Source organism: Bos javanicus, chromosome 9, assembly GCF_032452875.1.
Source record: "Bos javanicus breed banteng chromosome 9, ARS-OSU_banteng_1.0, whole genome shotgun sequence".
Classification (NCBI taxonomy): Eukaryota; Metazoa; Chordata; class Mammalia; order Artiodactyla; family Bovidae; genus Bos; species Bos javanicus.
The window spans coordinates 81841429-81862196 of NC_083876.1; the positions used below are offsets into that span (position 1 = coordinate 81841429).

A 20768-nucleotide genomic window follows, 5' to 3' on the forward strand; every position below is an offset into this window, starting at 1 on the left:
AAATATGCTGGTGTTCCATAGAGGTCTGTTAGGTAATCCTAGAACCAGTTTTCGTTGATGATGTTGGAATCTACGAGAAGATGTCCCCGTCTGTTTATACTGCTGCCTTGTAACAGGTTCCAAGTTGAACTGGCCCTCTCACTACCCCGAACCTGTTTCCTAATTTATTCCCTATCTTAGTTATTTTTCAAAACTATCCATTCTCAAGGTAGAAACCTCAAAATCTTCTCAATCCTTTCCTGTTCCTCATAGGCTTTGTTCCTCACACCACATTGAGGAAGGATTAAAGCCAGTATGTCCAAATGAAATAAGATACGGGCCTGAACTGGCAGTTGAATCCAGTTCTGCCAGTTACTTGTTTTATGAACCTGGGAAAGTAACTTCCTAAGTCCTGTATCCCTTCCATAATTCAGACTCCTGTGATTTTTACCTATTAGTTATTCCCCAAGCTTTCCATAGCTCCAGCCCACTTTCTGTATTTTTCTCAGGGTTATTCCTCATCCCCCAAGTCATGGCTGATTATACGATTCCTATTCCAAAGAACTTGTTCAGGAATATTGTGAAATGCAGAAAAAGATTTAGGTGTAAGATTTGTTACTGCAATGATATATAGAGGCTGTGGTTTGACCTCTGTGATTAACTGTCATTCCCCATATAGTATAGCTGTACTGGTTTTTTCTACCTTTTTTCAACTGGTGCCTTAGTACCTCTGGAATCTTGCTAATTTTAATGTTATTCCCCGGTGTGAGTTTTATCTTCTTATTTTATCTGAAAAATATGTTGTCTTTTAAGACTTGTTTCTATTTTTATTTCTAACATCTTTTAGATTATATTATAGTTCTTTCTTTAATTGTTGCTTTTAAAGGTATCTTTAATTTCTGGAACTTCATCTTTGGGCCCCAAATCAGAAATCATTAATGATCCAAAATAGAGATAATTTTTAGACTTAATACATAAATATGTTTGCTTTTTTGAATGTACTAATGTATACTATTACAGGGTGGCTTCATTTTGATTTCACTAATATCAGTTATTGTAAATAAAATGATTTAAAAATATTAAAGCATTTTTGTCCCTCTTACATGAACCTATATTCTTCTTCAAATCCATAGTTTTTAAAACTGTTAACTGTGAACATTAGAATCCCTTGAGTAGCTTAAATAAAATCAAGCCTCAAACCAGTTAAATCAAATTCTTTCAGGTTGTGGAGACTTGAAAAAGAAAACTTTATAGATGAGTCTAAGGTACAGTCAGCATTGAGGACCACCAGTTTACAGGACTTGTCTTCTTTCCTTTTCTTTCTTTTCTCTTTTTTCAGGTGAGCAGTGAGCCACTGCATGTTATGGGTAATCTTTTACCCCCGGTTAAATGATTTAAAAAAGTTTATGTGGATGAGAGGAGGTGGGGAAAGGGCCTAGAAAGGATTGGGTGGTGTGTGCACCTACAAAAACCTGGAGCATGAGGAGGATTTTAGCTGAGAAAATTCTTTCACTTCCTCCTCAGTGAATTTTCATTTGGACTAACCTCATTATTGGGCTTCCCTGGTGACTCAGATGGTAAAGAATCTGCCTGCAGTGACATCTGGGTTTGATCTCTGAGATGGGAAGATCCCTTGGAGAAGGGAATGGCTACCCACTCCAGTATTCTGGCCTGGAGAATCCCTCGGAGCGAGGAGCTTGGCGGGCTGCAGTCCATGGGGTCGCAGAGGCGGACATGACTGAGCTACTAACACTTTCTCTTCACTTCACTTCAACCTCCTTATGAATTCAGATTAGAAATGGGAAAGGAGTGAAAGGAGAATTGGGTGGAGATTGGTGAAGAGAGAAAATGGAAGGAGGTGACAGGCAGTGGGGAACCAGAGCCTATTGGGAAGGGATATTAAATTTCTTGATTGTTTTTTTTTTTTTTTTTAAGAGCAGTTTTGGGTTCACAGCAAAGAGTTTCTGCATACACCCTGTCCCCTCACCCCCAATACACACACAGCCCCTTCTTTTATCCACATCCCGCCCCAGAGACGTATGTGTGTTACAACTGATAAATCTACATTCAGTTCAGTTGAGTTCAGTTCAGTCGCTCAGTCATGTCCGACTCTTTGCGACCCCATGAATCGCAGCACACCAGGCCTCCCTGTCCATCACCAACTCCCAGAGTTCACTCAGACTCACGTCCATCGAGTCAGTGATGCCATCCAGCCATCTCATCCTCTGGCGTCCCCTTCTCCTCCTGCCCCCAATCCCTCCCAGCATCAGAGTCTTTTCCAATGAGTCAACTCTTCACATGAGGTGGCCAAAGTACTGGAGTTTCAGCTTTAGCATCATCATTCCTTCCAAAGAAATCCCAGGGCTGATCTCCTTCAGAATGGACTCGTTGGATCTCCTTGCAGCCCAAGGGACTCTCAAGAGTCTTCTCCAACATCACAGTTCAAAAGCATCAATTCTTTGGCGCTCAGCCTTCTTCACAGTCCAACACTCACATCCATACACGACCACAGGCAAAACCATAGCCTTGACTAGACGGACCTTTGTTGGCAAAATGATATCTCTGCTTTTGAATATGCTATCTAGGTTGGTCATAACTTTCCTTCCAAGGAGTAAGCGTCTTTTATTTTCATGGCTGCAGTCACCACCTGCAGTGATTTTGGAGCCCCCCAAAATAAAGACTGACACTGTTGACACATCATAATCAGAGTCCTTAGTTTTTGTCAGGGAAGGGGCATTAAGCTTTCAGTCACGATCACACTCATCCTCAGTGTCTCCTTCTCTTCCGTCCATGTTTATAACATAAATAACTCCTCAGGTCAGAGACCTCCTGAGTCTCCCCTGAGCACAGAGGGGTTCCTGTCTATCATTTTCCTTTTCATCTACTGCCTTTCACATGGTTTCTCCTACAAAGCAATATAGATGGCTTTAAAAAAATTCTGAGTATAACTCAAAAAAGGACTCATTTTCTTATTTGAATTATATATTGAATTACCTTTTCTTATTTGTTTAATAGGGTATTGCTATTTTAAATTATATGCTAGCTCTTAATAAACTAAAGCTATTAACCTTGTCATATTTGCTTTAAAAGTATCATCTTATTGATTTTTATCTTTTAGTTATTCTACTTTTAATATACAGCCATTTAAAATTTTTGTTTAACCACACGTGACTGGGTTTTTCCTTTTTGAGTTTTTTTAAAAAAGCTGTCCTTATCCTCCAGAGAGTTGATGAATGTTCAACTCTATTTAGTTCCAAGTTCTCCCTATGTGTGTTAGTGTTAGTTCTCAGTCATGTCCATCTCTTTGCAACCCCACGGACTGTAGCTTGCCAAGCTCCTCTGTCCATGGAATTCTCCAGGCAAGAATACTGGAATAGGTTGTCATTCTCTTCTCCAGGGAATCTTTCAGACCCAGGAATCAAACCCAGATCTCCTGCATTGCAGGCAGATTCTTTATTGTCTGAACCGCTAGGGAAGCCCCAAGTTTTCCCTATGGTTTGATAAAAACAAAACTTAGAAAGTGTTGGTAACGGTGGTAATAGTTTAGTCGCTAAGGTGTGTTCGATTCTTGGGTCCCATGGCCAATAGCCTGCCAGGCCCCTCTGCCCATGGGAAATGTTTGTAAAATGTCATTTAAAATCAATTTTAACGTATCTGGAATTTAGGTTGCTGTATGGCATGAGGTGCATCATGTAGTATTGTCTAATTTTAGTACTACCTTATATATATCTGTACTTTTGTGTTCTAGCTGAATTCTTTAAAAACATCGAGAAGTAAAGTCTAGGTTAGATCTTGAGGATGTTATTTTTCTCCTCGGGTGTTTTGATTGATCTCTCTCTTGGGATAACACCTATTTGGGGAATGGCACCCCTCTCCAGTACTCTTGCTGGGAAAATCCCATGGACGGAGGAGCCTGGTAGGCTGCAGTCCATGGGGTTGCGAAGAGTCGGACACGACTGAGCGACTTCACTTTCTCTTTTCACTTTCATGCATTGGAGAAGGAAATGGCAACCCACTCCAGTGTTCTTGCCTGGAGAATCCCAGGGAGGGGGAAGCCTGGTGGGCTGCCGTCTATGGGGTCACACAGAGTCGGACACAACTGAAGTGACTGAGCATAGCATAGCATAAGCTTATATTTGAATCTTGAATGGCCTTGCTGCTTCTGCAATGGTACGGAGGCTCACTCAGGAAATCCTAGATTATGTGTATAGTATTAATAGAAAGGCCTTCCAGGTGGCTCAGTGGGTAAAAAATCTGCCTGTGATGCAGAAGATGCAGGAGACTTGGTTTTGATCCCTGGGTTGGTAAGATCCATTGGAGGGGGACATGGCAAGCCACTCCAGTATTCTTGCCTGGAGTATCCCATGGACAGAGGGTCCTGGTGGGCTGTAGTCCAGGAGGTCACAAAGAGTGGGACATGACCGAAGTGACTGAACATACATGTATGCATTAATAGAAGAATACAGTGTTTAACGAACATAGTTTTTTTTTTTCTAAAAAAAGAAAAACCCTTCGAACTTTCTGTTTAAAATACCGACTGACCTGCCCAGTTCACCTTGACTCGGATACATGTGACCTTGCAGAATCACAATCTGTTGTATAACTGAAGAAACAGCACAGAATTCCTCGCCTTGTAGTGGTTGTTAAGGCATACAAGTGACTCTCACCAGTCATCCAACATTGCAGATTGAAAAAGACAATCTGGCATAGGATGTTTAGTGATGCTAATGAGGAAAATACTATCAAGTTGAATGTCCTACAAGCACAGATCAAATATAGCTGGAGGCCTGGAGTAATTTTTGGTCTTGAAAAAACAGAGGCTCTCTGAACAAGACACTGGTTGATAGATGCAAAAGCCAAGTAGGAGAACAGGTCCCAGTTTTTTCACTCCTTTGCTGTGATTACTCAACCTGTTAAGTAGCCAAGTAGGGGAACAGGTCCCAGTTTTTTCACTCCTTTGCTGTGATTACTCAACCTGTTAAGTACTTTCTTTGTATCTTTTTTATTTTTCCTTAAAGTTAAGAAGAGGAACAACTGAGTTTCCTTTTATGATGTGCCAAAAAATTGGCCTGTTTAAAATTAAAATATGAAAAAAGATATTATTAAGAAATATTTCACATCTTTTTATTAAAATTGGTTCCTGAGTATACACAATTTTTTTTTTCAGCCTTCTTTTATATTTACTTAAAATGTATAGTTTGCCTTCTTAGACATACAAGTAAATACCTAGACATGTTTTCTGAGTGAAATTTTAATGTGTGGCGTTAGTCTAATAAAAATTAATATTAGTGTCAGGTAGAAACAAACCTGTGGATACAGTTAAGAAATCAGTGGACTTGCTTTTCACCTGGCTATCCAGGACTGCCTATCAACTGGTGGAAGTCGTAGTTTATCAGATTGTAGGAGACAGATAAATGCAGACTGCAAGAGTCAACACCATCCTAATCACTCACTGTTTTTAATCTTGGTTTTAGGTCTCATTTAGGAATTGTAACCATTTTCAGTTATGACCGTTTTCACTGTCATCTTTTTAAAAAAATTATTTATTCATTTTTTATTTATTTTGGGTAGTACTGGGTCTTTTTTGCTGCACATCCTTTTTCTCTAGTTATGGTGTGTGGGTTTCTCATTGCAATGGTTTCTCTTGTTGCAGAGCACAGGCTCTGTAGCGCACAAGCTTCGGTAGTTTCGGCACATGGGCTCAGTAGTTGCAACTTCAGGCTTTAGAGCACAGGTTCAGCAGCTGTGGCACTCGAGCTTAGCAGCTCCATAGCATGTGGGATTTTCCTGGATTAGGGATCAAACTCGTGTTTCCTGCATTGGCAGGCAGATTCTTTACCACTGAGCCACCAGGAAAGCCTTTTCAGTGTCATCTTTGAGTTTTCAGAGGAGGACCATTTTTCAGAAGTTCAATATAGAAATCTGATGAAAGTGTCAAGGAAACTACCCTAATTCATGAGTCGGATGCTCTTTGACCATTGGCAAGCAGTAGACAGCAATTATTAAATAGTAGCTGTCAAAGAGTAAAGGACTTGAACCCAGGGACTAATGGCGTATCCCTGAGAGCACTTTACTGTTTAGAAAGCTCTGATTAGAGGATACAGAAAATACTACACCAGTATAAATAATTGTCCACCTAAGTTAGAACCTGTCTGAATTTAGCATGGTAGGACCTATCGTCTTACGTAGGGCATTCATATTGTGTTTTATTGTTCTCAAAGATTAAGATTATATACTGAATTGCCTGGATATTATTTTAATTAAACGTCCCATTGCATTTTCAATTTATGTTACAAATACATGTTTCACCCTTATTTACTTTTTCACCAGCAAGGCCCAGAAGTGATTAATCTAATTGTGAAATTAAAAAAAAAAAAGGAGTGTAATAATAATGGTATTATTATTATTAATAATAACAATGGTATTAAAATTTTTATTTCATACAGAATTTCATGATTTGCAGCATATTCTCATTTCTTCAATAACTTTGGAAAGGAGTCGTTATGCTTTCCTATTTTCTAAATGAGTTTAGTGGTGTAAGTCTTAAAGAAAAACCTTTCAAGCATTAACAGCTTATTTAAGCCTTTTAACAGCAGGCTATGGAGAGATTATTAATGGTTTCCATAGCAGTGCAGGGAAACTTTTAAAAAATTAAAGCAAGTTTTAAAATTTCTGTTTATGGTATTGAATTTCTCCACAAAATAATGTTGATTTTTAAAAAAGTTTTTTATTTACTGCTGTTCATTGTGGGGATATTCTAAGAGATGTGTATTGCTATTATTGATGTCTATACAGGCAGTCCCTATTCAACAGAGAACAAGTCAGCTCGGTTCTGGAATTAGATCACCACCCCTTCCCACAGATTACCTGGTTGAAATTAACAAAGTTTTACTTTCCATGGATGATGTTGAATTATCACTTAATGCTCCAGAGCTAAGCTCTGTTGTCTATGAAGAATTCTCGTTTCAGGAAGATTCTCTGAAGGTAAATATCCAGGGAGTACATTTGAATACCTGCAGTTAACATAGAAATAAAGCAAGGAATTTGTCACTGTGCCTACTTAAATGGTCTTTAGCCTTTTACATTTGTGCCAAGGAATCAATAATATGTATGAAAAACAAACTTTTCCTATACTGCCAATGAAATGCTGTCAAAAATTTTAATTTATTAATAGTTGGTATCGATTTTTAAATTTACACAGTTTTTTTGGCAACATCAGAGATATTTTAAAATCAAACACATGTACAAATTATATTCCTGTACTGGAAACTTGATTGTCATTTGATGTAAAATGTCAGCATTTATCTTACCACCTAGAACGAACAATTTGATTGTCTAGTGGTTGGAAATGGAATGTCATGTTGATTGTAAGTTAATTAGGGGTCTGAAAGTTTTCAGGTAATTTGCAAAAACTATTTGATATCATCAAGACTCATATTTTGATTGCATTTTTGTATCATGTCATAATAAACGCTGATAGAGTTGATAGGTTTATCTGGTAACTCAGTTTTGTCATTTAAATTAGCATTATTAGATGTTTGAAAGTATATGTAATTTCTAGCTTTAAAACACTTCATTACCTTTACACTTCATTACCTTTACAGAATATTATTAAAGCTTTTTATGTCCTGTACAAATGCCACTTTGAACATCACAAGATGTTTTTCCCTGCTGTTAGAATATTATGTAGCATACCTCATGCATTGGCCTGTACTGGATATTATTTTTTTTTTAAAGTTTCCAGTTTTGATGAGCAGAAATTATGTCTCATTATTTTTAAGTAACTTGTTCAATATAAAATTTTAGTCTCTTGTGATTCCATTCTTATATCTCTTTGCTGGCTTTTGTTAATTTATGAAAATATCTTTGTAGAATATCAAAGATCAATTGGACAAACTCGGAGAGCAGATTGCAGTCATTCATGAAAAACAACCGGATGTTATCCTCGAAGCTTCTGGACCTGAAGCCATTCAGATTCGGGATACACTTACTCAGTTGAATGCAAAATGGGATAGAATTAATAGAATGTACAATGATCGTAAAGGGTATGTGCAAATTAAAATAATATTTAATTGTTTAAAAGACCTGTAAATTCATATGTACTTTATTTTTATTGAAGCATAGTTGAGTTACAATATTATATGTTTCAGGTGAACAACATGGTGATTCAATATTTTTACATATTATGTAAGATACAAATTATTACAATATTATAGACTATATTCCCTGTTCATTTCAGTTCAGTTCAGTCACTCAGTCATGTCCGACTCTTTGCAACCCCATGAATCGCAGCACACCAGGTCTCCCTGTCCATCACCAACTCCCAGAGTTTACCCAAACTCACGTCCATCGACTTGGTGATTCCATCCAGCCATCTTATCCTCTGTCGTCCCCTTCTCCTCCTGCCCCCAATCCCTCACAGCATCAGGGTCTTTTCCAGTGAGTCAACTCTTTGCATGAGGTGGCCAAAGTATTGGAGTTTCAGCTTTAGCATCAGTCCTTCCAATGAACACCCAGGACTGATCTCCTGTGCTGTGTGTTAAATCTCTGTAACATGTTTATTTTATACCAGTAGTTTGTTCCCCTTAATCCTTCCTTACCTGTGTCACTCATTCCACTTACCCTTTTCTCCTCTGGTGATAACTAGTTTGTTCTCTGTATCTGTGTGTCTTTTTCTGTTTTGTTATATTTGTTTCTTTTGTTTTTATATTCTACATATAAGTAAAAACATATAGTATTTGTCTTTCTCTGACCTATTTCACTTAGCATATACCCTTTTGGTTTATCCATGTTGTTGCTAATGACAAGGTTTCATTCTTTCTACAGCTAAGTGCATATATATATATGCATATACATATACATATTTGTGTATATATATACACACACACACACCCTTCTTTATCCATTCGTGTGTTGATGGATATTTAAGTTGCTTCTATATCTTGGCTATTGTAAGTAAAGCTATTACTAACATGAAGGTGTAGATATCTTTTGGATGTATTCTCAGAGGTGAAATTGCTGGATTGTAGAGTAGTTATATTTTTAGTTTTTTGAGGATCCTCTTTACTGTTTTCCTTAGTGATTGTACAAATTTACATTCCTACCACTAGTGGACAAGGATTCTCTTTTCTCCACATCCAAACTAGCACTTGCTATTTCTTGCCTTTTTGATGATGGTCTTTCTAACAGGTGGGAGGTGATATATCACTGTGGTTTTAATTTGCATTTCCCTAATGACACTAGTTGGGCATCTTTTAGGGAACCTGTTGGCCTTTCATATATGTTCTATGGAGAAATGTCTCTTCAGCCTCTGCCCATTTTTTAATTGGATTGTTTGATTTTTTGATATTGAGTTGTGTGAGTTTTTTACATGTTTTGGGTATGAACCCCTTGTCAGACGTCATTTGCAAGTAACTTCTTCTTAGGTGGCAGGCTGCCCTTTCATTTTGTTGACAGCTTCCTTTGCTGTGCAGGAGCTTTTTAGTTTGACGTAGTCCCATTTGTATGGTTTTGCTTTTGTGGTCCTTGTCTGAGGAGACACATCCCCCCAAATACGGCTAAGACCTAAGTCAAAAAGCATATTGCTTATATTTTCTTCTAGGAGCTTTATGGCTGGCTTCAGGTCTTATACTTGTCTTTAATCCATTTTGAGTTTACTTTTGAATATAGTGTGAGAAAATGGTCAAGTTTCTTTTTTTTTTAACATGTAGCTGTCCAGTTTCCTCAACACTGCTTACTGAAGAGATTGATACTATATATGGAAAATTCTAAAAACTCCATCTAAAACTACTAGAACTAATAACTATAGTAACGTTGCAGGATACAAAATTAACATCCAGAAATCTGTTGCATTTCTATACACTAATAACAAACTCTCAGGAAGAGAACTTTAAGAAAAAAATCCTATTTACAAATGCATCAAAGTGAATAGAAGACCCAAGTATAAATTTAACCAAGGAGGTGAAAGACTTGTACTCTGGAAACTATATGACACTAATAAAAGAAACTGAAGACAACAAATAAATGGAAAGATATATTGTGCTCATGGATTAGAAGTTAATATTGTTAAAGTGTATGTACAAATAAATGGAAAGATATATTGTGCTCATGGATTGGAAGAGTTAATATTGTTAAAGTGTACGTGCTAATCATGGCAAACTACAGATTCAATATAATCCCTATCAAAGCTTCCATCACCAGTCACATCCACAACTGGGCATTGTTTCTGCTTTGGCTCCATCTCTTCATTCTTTCTGGAGTTATTTCTATACTCTTCTCCAGTAGTGTATTGGGCACCTACTGACCTGGGGAGTTCATCTTTCAGTGTCATATGTTTTTGCCTTTTCATACTGTTCATGGGGTTCTCGAGGCAAGAATTGGTCTGCCATTCCCTTTTCCAGTGGACCACATTTTGTCAGAACTCTCACCATGGTCTGTCTTGTTGGGTTGCCCTACATGGCATATCTCATAGTTTCATTGAGTTAGACAAGGCTGTGGTCCATGTGATCAGTTTGATTAGTTTTCTGTGATTGTGGTTTTCATTTTGTCTGCCCTCTGAGGGATAAGGATAAGAGGCCTACGGAAGCTTCCTGATGCGAGAGACTGACTGTGGGGGAAACTGGGTCTTGTTCTGATGGGTGGGGCCACGCTTAGTAAATCTTTAATCCAATTTGCTATTGATGGTCAAGGCTGTGATCCCTCCCTGTTGTTTGACCTGAGACCAAACTATGGTGGAGGTAATGAAGATAATGGCAACCTCCTTCAAAAGGTCCAGTGCACACACTGCCACACTCAGTGCCCCCGACCCTGCAGCAGGCCACCACCGACCTATGCCTCCGCCGGAGACTCCTGGACACTCATGGGCAAGTATAGGTCAGTCTCTTGTGAGGTCACTGCTCCTTTTTCCTGGATCCTAGTGTGCACAAGATTTTGTTTGTGCCTTCCAAGAATCTGTTTCCCCAGTCCTATGTAAATTCTGGTGGCTCTCTGGTGGGATTAATGGTGACCTTCTCCAAGAGGGCTTATGCCACACCCAGGTCTGCTGCACCCAGAGCCCCAACCCCTGCAGCAGGCCACTGCTGACCTGTACCTCCACAGGAGACACTCAAACACTCAAAGGCAGGTCTGGCTCAGTCTCTGTGGGGTCTCCTGGTGTGCACAAGTTTTGTTTGAGCCCTTCAAGAATCTCTGGTGGGTATGGGGTTTGATTCTAAACATGATTTTGCCCCTCCTACCATCTTGCTGGGGCTTCTCCTTTACCCTTGGTTGTGGGGTATCTTTTTTTGGTGGGATCCAACATTCTCCTATTGATGATTGTTCAGCAGTGAGTTGTAATTTTGGAGTTCTCTCAGAAGAAGATGAGTGCATATCCTTCTACTCCACCATCTTGTGGAGAGCTGTAAAGAACAATATTGCATAGGATCCTGGAATGTCAGGTCCATGAATCAAGGCAAACTGGAAGTGGTCAAACAGGAGATGGCAAGAGTGAACACTGACATTTTAGGAATCAGTGAACTAAAATGGACTGAAACGGGCAAATTTAACTCAGATGACCATTATATCTACTGCTGTGAGCAAGAATCCCTTAGAAGAAATGGAGTAGCCCTCATAGTCAGAAAAAAGAGTCTGAAATGCAATTCTTGGGTGCAATCTCAAAAACAACAGAATGATCTGTGTTCGTTTCCGAGGCAAACGGTTCAATATCACAATAATCCAGGTCTATGCCCCAGCCAGTAATGCTGAAGAAGCTGAAGTTGAACAGTTCTATGAAGACCTACAAGAACTTCTTAAACTAACACCCAAAAAAGATGTCCTTTTCACTATATGGGACTAGAATGCAAAAGTAGAAAGTCAAGAGATACCTGGAGTAATAGGCAAGTTTGGCCTTGGAGTACAAAATGAAGCAGGGCAAAGGCCTATAGAGTTTTGCCAAGAGAATGCACTGGTCATAACAAACATCCCCTTCCAAGAACACAAGAGAAGACTCTACACATGGACATCACCAGATGGTTAATACCAAAATCAGACTGATTATATTCTTTGCAGCCAAAGAAGGAGAAGCTTTATTCAGTCAGCAAAAACAAGACCGGGAGCTGACTGCGGCTCAGATCATGAGCTCCTTATTGCCAAATTCAGCCTTAAATTGAAGAAAGTAGGGAAAACCACTAGACCATTCAGGTATGACCTAAATCAAATTCCTTACTATTAATCAGTGGAAGTGGCAAACAGATTCAAGGGATTAGATCTGATAGACAGAATCCCTGAAGAACTATGGGCAGAGGTTCATGATACTGTACAGGAGGCAGTGATCATGACCATCCCCAAGAAAAAGAAATGCAAAAAGGCAAAATGGTTGTCTGAGAAGGCCTTACAAATAGCTGAGAAAAGAAAAACACTGAAAGGCAAAGGAGAAAAGAAAAGATATACCTATCTGAATGCAAAATGCCAAAGAATAGCAAGGAGAGGTAAGAAAGCCTTCCTCAGTGATCAATGCAAAGAAATAGAGGAAAACAACAGAATGGGAAAGACTAGAGATCTCTTCAAGAAAATTAGACATACCAAGGGAACATTTCATGCAAAGATGGGTACAAGAAAGGACAAAAACAATATAGACCTAACAGAAGCAGAATATTAAGAAGAGGTGACAAGAATACACAGAACTATACAAAAGAGATCTTTATGACCAGATAATCATGATGGTGTGATCACTTACCTATAGCCAGACATCCTGGAATGTGAAGTCAAGTGGGCCTCAGGAAGCATCACTAAGAACAAAGCTAGTGGAGGTGATGGAATTCCAGTTGAGCTATTTCAAATCCTAAAAGATGATGCTGTGAAAGTGCTGCACTCAGTATGCCAGCAAATTTGGAAAACACAGAAATAGCCACAGAACTAGAAAAGGTCAGTTTTCATTCCAGTCCCAAAAAAGGCAATGCCAAAGAATGCTCAAACTACCACACAATTGCACTCATCTCACACGCTAGCAAAGTAATGCTGAAAATTCTCCAAGCCAGACTTTAACAGTACATGAATGGAGAACTTCCAGATGTTCAAGCTGGATTTAAAAAAGGCAGAGGAACCAGAGATCAAATTGCCAACATCTGTTGGATCACTGAAAAGGCAAGAGAGTTCCAGAAAAATATCTTCTTCTGCTTTATCGACTATGCCAAAGCCTTTGACTGTGTGGATCACAACAAACTGTGGAAAATTCTTAAAGAGGTGGGAATACCAGATCGCCTTACCTGCCTCCTGAAAAATCTGTATGAAGGTCAAGAAACAACATTACAACTGAACATGGAACAGCAGACTGATTCCAGATCAGAGTATGTCAGGGCTGTATATTGTACTCTTCTTATTTAACTTATATGCAGAGTACATCATGTCAAATGCCAGGCTGGATGAAGCACAAGGTGGAATCAAGATTGCTGGGAGAAATATCAATAACCTCAAATGCACAGATGACACCACCCATATGGCAGATAGCAAAGAAGAACTAAAGAGCCTCTTGATGAAAGTGAAAGAGGAGAGTGAAAATGTTGGTGTAAAACTCAACATTCAGAAAGCTAAGATCATGGCATCTGGTCCCATCAGTTCATGGCAAATAGATGGGGAAACAATGGAAACAGTAAGAGAGGTTATTTTCTTGGGCTCAAAAATTCACTGCAAATGGTGATTGCTGGCATGAAATTGAAAGACACTTCCTCCTTTATGACCAATCTACACAGCATATCAAAAAGCAGAGACATTACTTTGCCAACAAATGTCCGTCTAGTCAAAGCTATGGTTTTTCCAGTAGTCATGTATGGATGTGAGAGTTGGAATATAAAGAAGGCTGAGTGCTGAAGAATTGATGCTTTTGAACTGTGGTGTTGGAGAAGACTTTTGAGAGTCCCTTGGACTGCAAGGAGATCCAACCAGTTCATCCTAAAGGAAATCAACACTGAATATTCATTGGAAGGACTGATGCTGAAGCTGAAGCTCTAATACTTTGGCTCCCTGGTGCAAAGAACTGACTCCTTGGAAAAGACCCCGGTGCTGGGAAAGATTGAAGGGAGGAGGAGAAGGGGACAACAGAAGATGAGATGGTTCGATGGCATCACCGACTCGATGGACGTGAGTTTGAGCAAGCTCCGGGATTTGGTGATGCACAGGGAAGCCTGGGCTGCTACAGTCACGGGGTTGCAAAGAGTTGGACACGACTGAGCGACTAAACTGAACTGAACTATCAAAACACGCATGCTGTTTTTCACAGAACAGATTTGGTGTTTCTATACACCAACTCTTTTGAAAAATTCTTTGCCATGATCACTATGGTTCCTTATAAAGTAGGACCTTGTTGATTATCCGTTCTGTGTGTAGTAATGTGCATCTGCTAATCCCAAACTCTTAATGTGTCCCTCCACTATCTCTCCTTCCTCTTGGCAAACACAAGTCCGTTTTCTATGTCTGTATACACCACCAGCTCTTTAGTAGCAAGAGTAGAGGCCGTGCATATCTACGTCTTGAACCCTTCCCAGCTGACGTTTTTTGTGGAGCCTGAGTTAAGAAACACTTATCTGTTCTATTTTGCTTTATTTTTCTTAAATGAGCAGCCAATTTTTTCTATACATTTTGCTGAATAATCCAGCTCTCCATTATCGTTGGTGATACTTCCTTTATCATAAACTTAAAGGAATTTCTACTTTATATTTATTTAATTTTGCTAATTCTGCCTTATCACACCATCAATTTTAATCTAATACCATAGCATTTTCATCTTTAAAGCATTATAAATTTTTTTAATCCATCACAGTAAGTTTTCTCTAATTATTCTAACATTAAAATTCATGCTCTTTTTCTACATTTATTCTTCCAGTAAAATTTTAGTCATTTCAATCAATTTTAGAAAAAATGGTCAATTTGAAATGTATTCTTTCATTCATTTGGATCCTTTCTGTGTCTTCAGTAAGGTTTTGAAGATTTATCTACATAAGCGTCTGCCTGCAATGTGGGAGACCTGAGTTCTATCCCTGGGTCAGAAAGATCCCCTGGAGAAGGAAATGGCAACCCACTCCAGTATTCTTGCCTGGAGAATCCCATGGATGGTGGAGCCTGGTGGGCCACAGTCCACGGGGTCGCAAAGAGTCGGACACGACTCAGCGAATAGTCTTCTAGTCTCTTCTCTCTAGGACTATCACTTGGTAGTTTTGTCCTTTTTTTCTTCGTTTTGTAGAATTGATGTATAGTAACTTATGCATATTTTGCACTGTGTATATTTGTTTGTGTGTGTGTACACCTTGGTATATGGGTATAAAATTTATTTTCTTAGCCTTTCTTATGGCACATCAGTTGTATATATGATTTTGTTTCTTCTTTTTTCAGTTACCCTATTTGCATATATGCATCTGGCTAATGTGGCAGAATTTCAAGGACGTTGTGGATTATGTTGATTGCCAATATTCATGCCATTTTTGTGATTATAAAAAATTTAGCTTATAAATTTTAACTTATAAAAATAGTTTTTTCCTAGATATTTTTTTAATTGAGCACAGAGCAGTGTTCTTTTATGTTAGAAAGTTCTTCTCTACCACGTTTTTATTTTATTATTTTGTTTTCTGTGCTTAATAGATTTCAGTTGCTGGGAGGTTGTCTCTCTTATTTGGTTTGGCCCAGCACTTGGATGCATTAGTTTTTACGTTCTTATTCATACCTCTAATTTTTGTTTTGCTTTCCTTTTCCAACCTTGGTAACCTATCCTAAAATGTTTATTTTTCCCCCCTTTCCTGTATGTCTAATGTTATAGGCAATACTTGAGTACTCCTTTCTATTCTGTTCTTTTCGTAGAACGTCAAGGCAGTGGCAAATACCCTGTGCTTACATTGGTTTCAGTTATAGGTGATAATCACAGCTGGTGACCACCAAGTCCATTTGTCCACAAGAGGTCTCTATGCTGTTTTGCCTATGAATTTTTTTTTAGTATTATTGGTCTGTGGCAAAAGATAAATACCTTGAAAATAATCAGATATCTTTCTTTGAGAACTCCTTTATGCCTCCTTTGCAATAAGATGTGTTTGGGAGGGAATATATCAAGTTGGAATATTAGAGACAGTAAACTTACATGCTTCTGTTTCAAATACAAACCATAGATGGGGTAAGACTTATACTTTGAGTCCTGTGAGTTTCTGGAAGCCCATAGTCCTTCACAATTCCCTGCTGCCTCCCATATAAGCTGGCTGGATTAGAGAGTATGAGATAGTTCTTTGTATCCCATCTGAACATGGATCTCTCTGTCATTTTTTTTTTAAATATAAAATCCGCAAGTATGATGCTTAGATTTATTTGGAATTTATGTTCTGTTTTGATGGTAATTATCTTTACTAAGTTTAACATTTCTATTCTCAGTCTTTAGATCTTTGGAACAGCCTTTCTAGCAATATTTTCTATTCACACTGCACCATCTCAGAAGTCAGAATTTATGTTTGCTATGTTTTTACAAATCATAGTGAAGATTATCTTAATATCTTCTCATCATGTTTTGTTTGAAGTGCTCTTATTTTTGACATGCCCAATAGAATGTTGTTTCCTTGTGGGCACTCAGCAAATATTAACTGAATTTTCAAAATGATTTTCATGGAAGAAGGAAACATAAACATTATTTAGCAGTTAGCAATGTTAGGGACCATTTTATTGCTTTTTAAAATATTATTATTACCTTTTTATTACAGACTATTTTGTATTGTCACTAAAATTTCTGAGATCTCTTCTAAACTTCTCCTGGTACCACTACTCTAAATAAAAAGGTAGACAGAAATGACAGAGGGTCCCAAGCCAAGAAGGCTTTTCCACCTCATATTTATTTTATTTTGTTCCAGATACGACAAGCACTGGAGTCTGACTTTGTCTCATTTCTAACGAGTTAGGTTTGAATAGAAGTCTTAGTAGTCTTTGTCTCATTGCCTAACCTGAGCTTTGCAGCTTCTGCCATCTTGCTGTGTTCTGATCAGTGACACACACCAGGTTAGTTACCGCACAGAGTATACATTAGTCTACTGCTGCTGCTACTGCTGCTGCTGCTGCTGCTGCTGCTGCTGCTGCTGCTAAGTCTAGCGCAGCCATAATAAGATACTGCAGATGGCCTAAACAACAGATATTTATTTTCTCTCAGTTCTGGAGGCTGCAAGTCCAGGATCAAGGTACTAGCAGAGCTCAGTTTCTGGTGAGGCTTGTCTTCCTGGCTTGCAGATGGCCACCTTCTTGCTGTGTCCTTACATGTCTTTCTTCTATGCTCTTGCAGAGAGAGAGACAGACAGACAGACAGTAGCAGAGACAGAAAGAGACACACAGAAAGAGATTTCTTATGTCTCTTTCTCTAATTAGGCCAACAGTCCTATGGGATTAGTGACCGATACGACCTCATTTGGACTTCCCTGGTGGCTCAGATGGTAAAGAATACACCTGCAATGCAGGAGATATGGGTTCAATCCCTGGGTCAGGAAGATCCCCCCTGGAGAAGCAAATGGCAACCCACTCCAGTATTCTTGCCTGGGAAATCCCATGGCCAGAAGAGCCTGCTGGGCCACAGTCCCGGGGTCACAAAGAGTTGGACATGACTGAGAAAGTAACACTTATGATCTCATTTAACCTTAATTACCTCCCTAAACACCCTGTCTCCAAATATAGTCATGTTAAGGGTTAGGGCTTCAACATATGGATTTTGGTGGGGTACACAATTCAGTCTATAGCACAGAGTTAATAGACTGCAAGGAAATTTTGAAGTGTTTTGGCCTTTAGGTTTTGTTCTAGCTGGGAACTAAGTGTTTTGGAAATAAAATACCCTAATTTTTTCCTAAGAGAATAAAGTAATTAATCATATTTTGCATTTCATGATATCTGAAATGTTAAGTGTTCAAAGTTGGGTGGATTAACATGCCTAAAGCTAATCTATCTTGATTTTCGCAGCCAGAGATGCCTCTCTATTTAGTTAGAAAGCTGCCTAATGTGTGTGTGTCTCTGTGCATGAATGTGAGGGGGGAGGTATATGCAGATTGCTTGACTCTTGGTATGATGCATGTTTCTCTAAGAGGAATCATTAACAGTAATCCATTACGAAAACTGGGCTTACAGAGCAGTGAGCTGTGAATTCACTCATTTTGAGGCTTTCGGTTTAAATGAGATTTAAATTTCCTTCTTATAAAATCGCTTCTAGATGGTCCTGGAAAGTTTGGAAACCTATTTTGTTTGTTGTCTCTTAGTTATTTTGATAGGGCTGTGGAGGAATGGAGACAGTTCCACTGTGACCTTAATGACCTCACACACTGGATAACAGAAGCTGAAGAGTTACTGGCTGGTACTTTTGCTCCGGATGGTGGCCTGGACTTAGAGAAGGCCAGGATACATCAGCAGGTGAGTGCTTTCTGTAAGAGGCTGGGGATGTGCTGAAAACTTGGCTTATTTAGTATGCACCATTTAAGACAGGTTTTAAAAGGAGGGGCCTACAGTATTAATTTTTCAGGGGTATACAGACAATCTGTCATTTTTGTTCCAGTTCTAGTTTTCAGTTTTAAAAGTCTAAGAAAAAAAGTCTTTCAATTTAAATTAGGAATTTAAAGAAATTTAAATAAAAATACTTTTTAGTGAAAAATATGAAAACAATTTTATTTTTAAAATTTTATATTCAGAACTTATAAAACTTTATACTCAAGACTCTTTCAAGGACAAAAAGATATCTGTATACCTCACCTTTATTTTCTATAGTTAAACACTTAGAGATCTTACTTTTCTTTTTATCATTGATCATTATTATAAAAGTAAATTATTTTTGAGTTATATCAGGGCAGCTGCTCATGTAAGTCTAATTCAGTCTTGGGAAAATACAACACAATAGCTAAATCAGTTCTGCTGACAGTAATAGGACTTTAGAAATCATGGTTAAAATTTCAATTTACCCTTGTTGAGAATATTTTCTCTTTTATAAATTTTTAAAAATATATTTAATGTAGAAGGTTTATGAGGAGTTAGAGAATGCTTTTATTTTCTCATCAATATGTTAATACATTTTTCTTATTTTTAGGGTCGTAGAGAAGTACTTAAATTTGACTTTAAAATATCCTTTCTTAATCCATTGCTTAAAAATTTACAGACCAGTGAAGCAATGTCTCAATAAAATGCACATTGAGATTTACTTACATATGGTAGGACATAATAAAATATGAGAGTAGAGGGTTTAAACAGTTTTTTAAGAGACACTTTCAAGCCCGTGTTTAGAGGACAAGGAATTCACTTTAATCAAGCATGATTGATGCTTATGTGTCAATATAAAAAGCTGTTATTTATTTTATGTTATTAGGCTGTTCTCTTTCACTGTATTTTGCCTGATGACATTCATAAGAGTGGGTTAGATTTCAAAGTAGATTTCATTTAATCTGTTGATTGAAATGTAATTAAAGTGTTAAAAATGTCTTTTTCGTGTACATAAAGTATCTTTCCAGGGCTTTGTTTCTCTAACACTTATATCGACACCACTCCGTGAAAATGGATTCACTGCCTCAGAACAGTTTAATTTAGCAGTGGAGTTAATCTTGAGTGGTTCTCTGTTACAGGAACTCGAGGAGGGGATCAGCAGCCACCAGCCGAGTTTTGCAGCACTAAACAGAACGGGGGATGGGATTATACAGAAACTCTCCCCGACAGATGGAAGCTTCTTGAAGGACAAGCTGGCAGGTTTAAACCAACGCTGGGGTGCAATCGCTGCAGAAGTGAAGGATCGGCGACCAAGGTGATTAAGCCGTGATAACTCAAGGGCACGGGGTGAGGGTATTTGGGCAGAACCTTTTGAGATCCAAGACGATGAGTTCCAAGTTCTTTCTATCATTTGATACTAGGGGGAGGGTATGGCTACTCCAGTATTCTTGCCTGGAGAATTCCATGGACCAAGGATCCTGGTGGGCTATAGTCCTTGGGGTTGCAGAGTCAGACACGACTGAGTGACTAACATTTTCACTTTTTGCTCTCACATTACAAGAGTTTTGTTGGCGTTTAAGACTTCCACTGTCCACGTTCTGTATTTTTGTGTTTTTCTATGTTTAAAAGGCCCACCATAGTCTAACTTTTCTACTCAGATATGTCAAAAAATCTTCATTCCTCTTTTTTTCTCACTGTTTATTATGACACAGCGACTTTGTGACAGGAATTTGAAGTAGGTGGAGGAACACTCTGGAATTTCTGGCTGAAGAAGGGGGTTTCAGGGCAAACTTCTCCCTCCCTCTCTTCCTGACAGGGTCTTTGGGTCTTGATGAGGAATCTGTCTCACTGAGGAATTCCTGGTGTCTAAGGGTGCCCTGTGTCTTTCTACGTCAGTGCTGTGTACATAATGCAGTTCCTCATCTATATGACATAGTAAATATAACTTATTATTGTGTTTTTATGTCAGATTATGTTGCATTGCCCCACATATTAATACTAGGGTGTCTTCTGGTTGCAAACATGTTTGATGACCAATGAATATAATACTCAACATTGCACATATTATTTCATGTATTACTTTACCCTTATTTGAAATTATGTTTGAGACATTCAGGATTTAATGGATGATTCCTATTTTGCTTAATACATTTCACCTTGAGAGGGTGAGTTAATGGTAGTTTTGTTTTAAAATCTCCGAGATATTTTTTTCTGATAATTTTAACTCTGTAGATGATATATTATTTTAGTGATAAACTATTGTTTTGTTCAAGGCCAATCTAATACTTTATCAAGTTCAGTATTATAGCGTAACATAAAATATTGAACTTTGAGTATTTGGCTTGTGGCTA

At 38.3% G+C, this 20768-nt stretch overlaps 1 protein-coding gene across 12 annotated transcripts in view; it reads left to right on the top strand.

Moving 5' to 3' along the window:
• UTRN (utrophin) overlaps positions 1-20768 on the top strand; it is a 555367-nt gene that overhangs the window by 224415 nt on the left and 310184 nt on the right. For all 12 annotated transcript variants that reach the window (XM_061428217.1, XM_061428218.1, XM_061428216.1 and 9 more), the window contains 4 exons: positions 6775-6963; positions 7852-8024; positions 18210-18360; positions 19557-19732. In XM_061428217.1, the coding sequence (XP_061284201.1) occupies positions 6775-6963; positions 7852-8024; positions 18210-18360; positions 19557-19732 (689 nt within the window). The remainder of the gene's footprint in view (positions 1-6774; positions 6964-7851; positions 8025-18209; positions 18361-19556; positions 19733-20768) is intronic.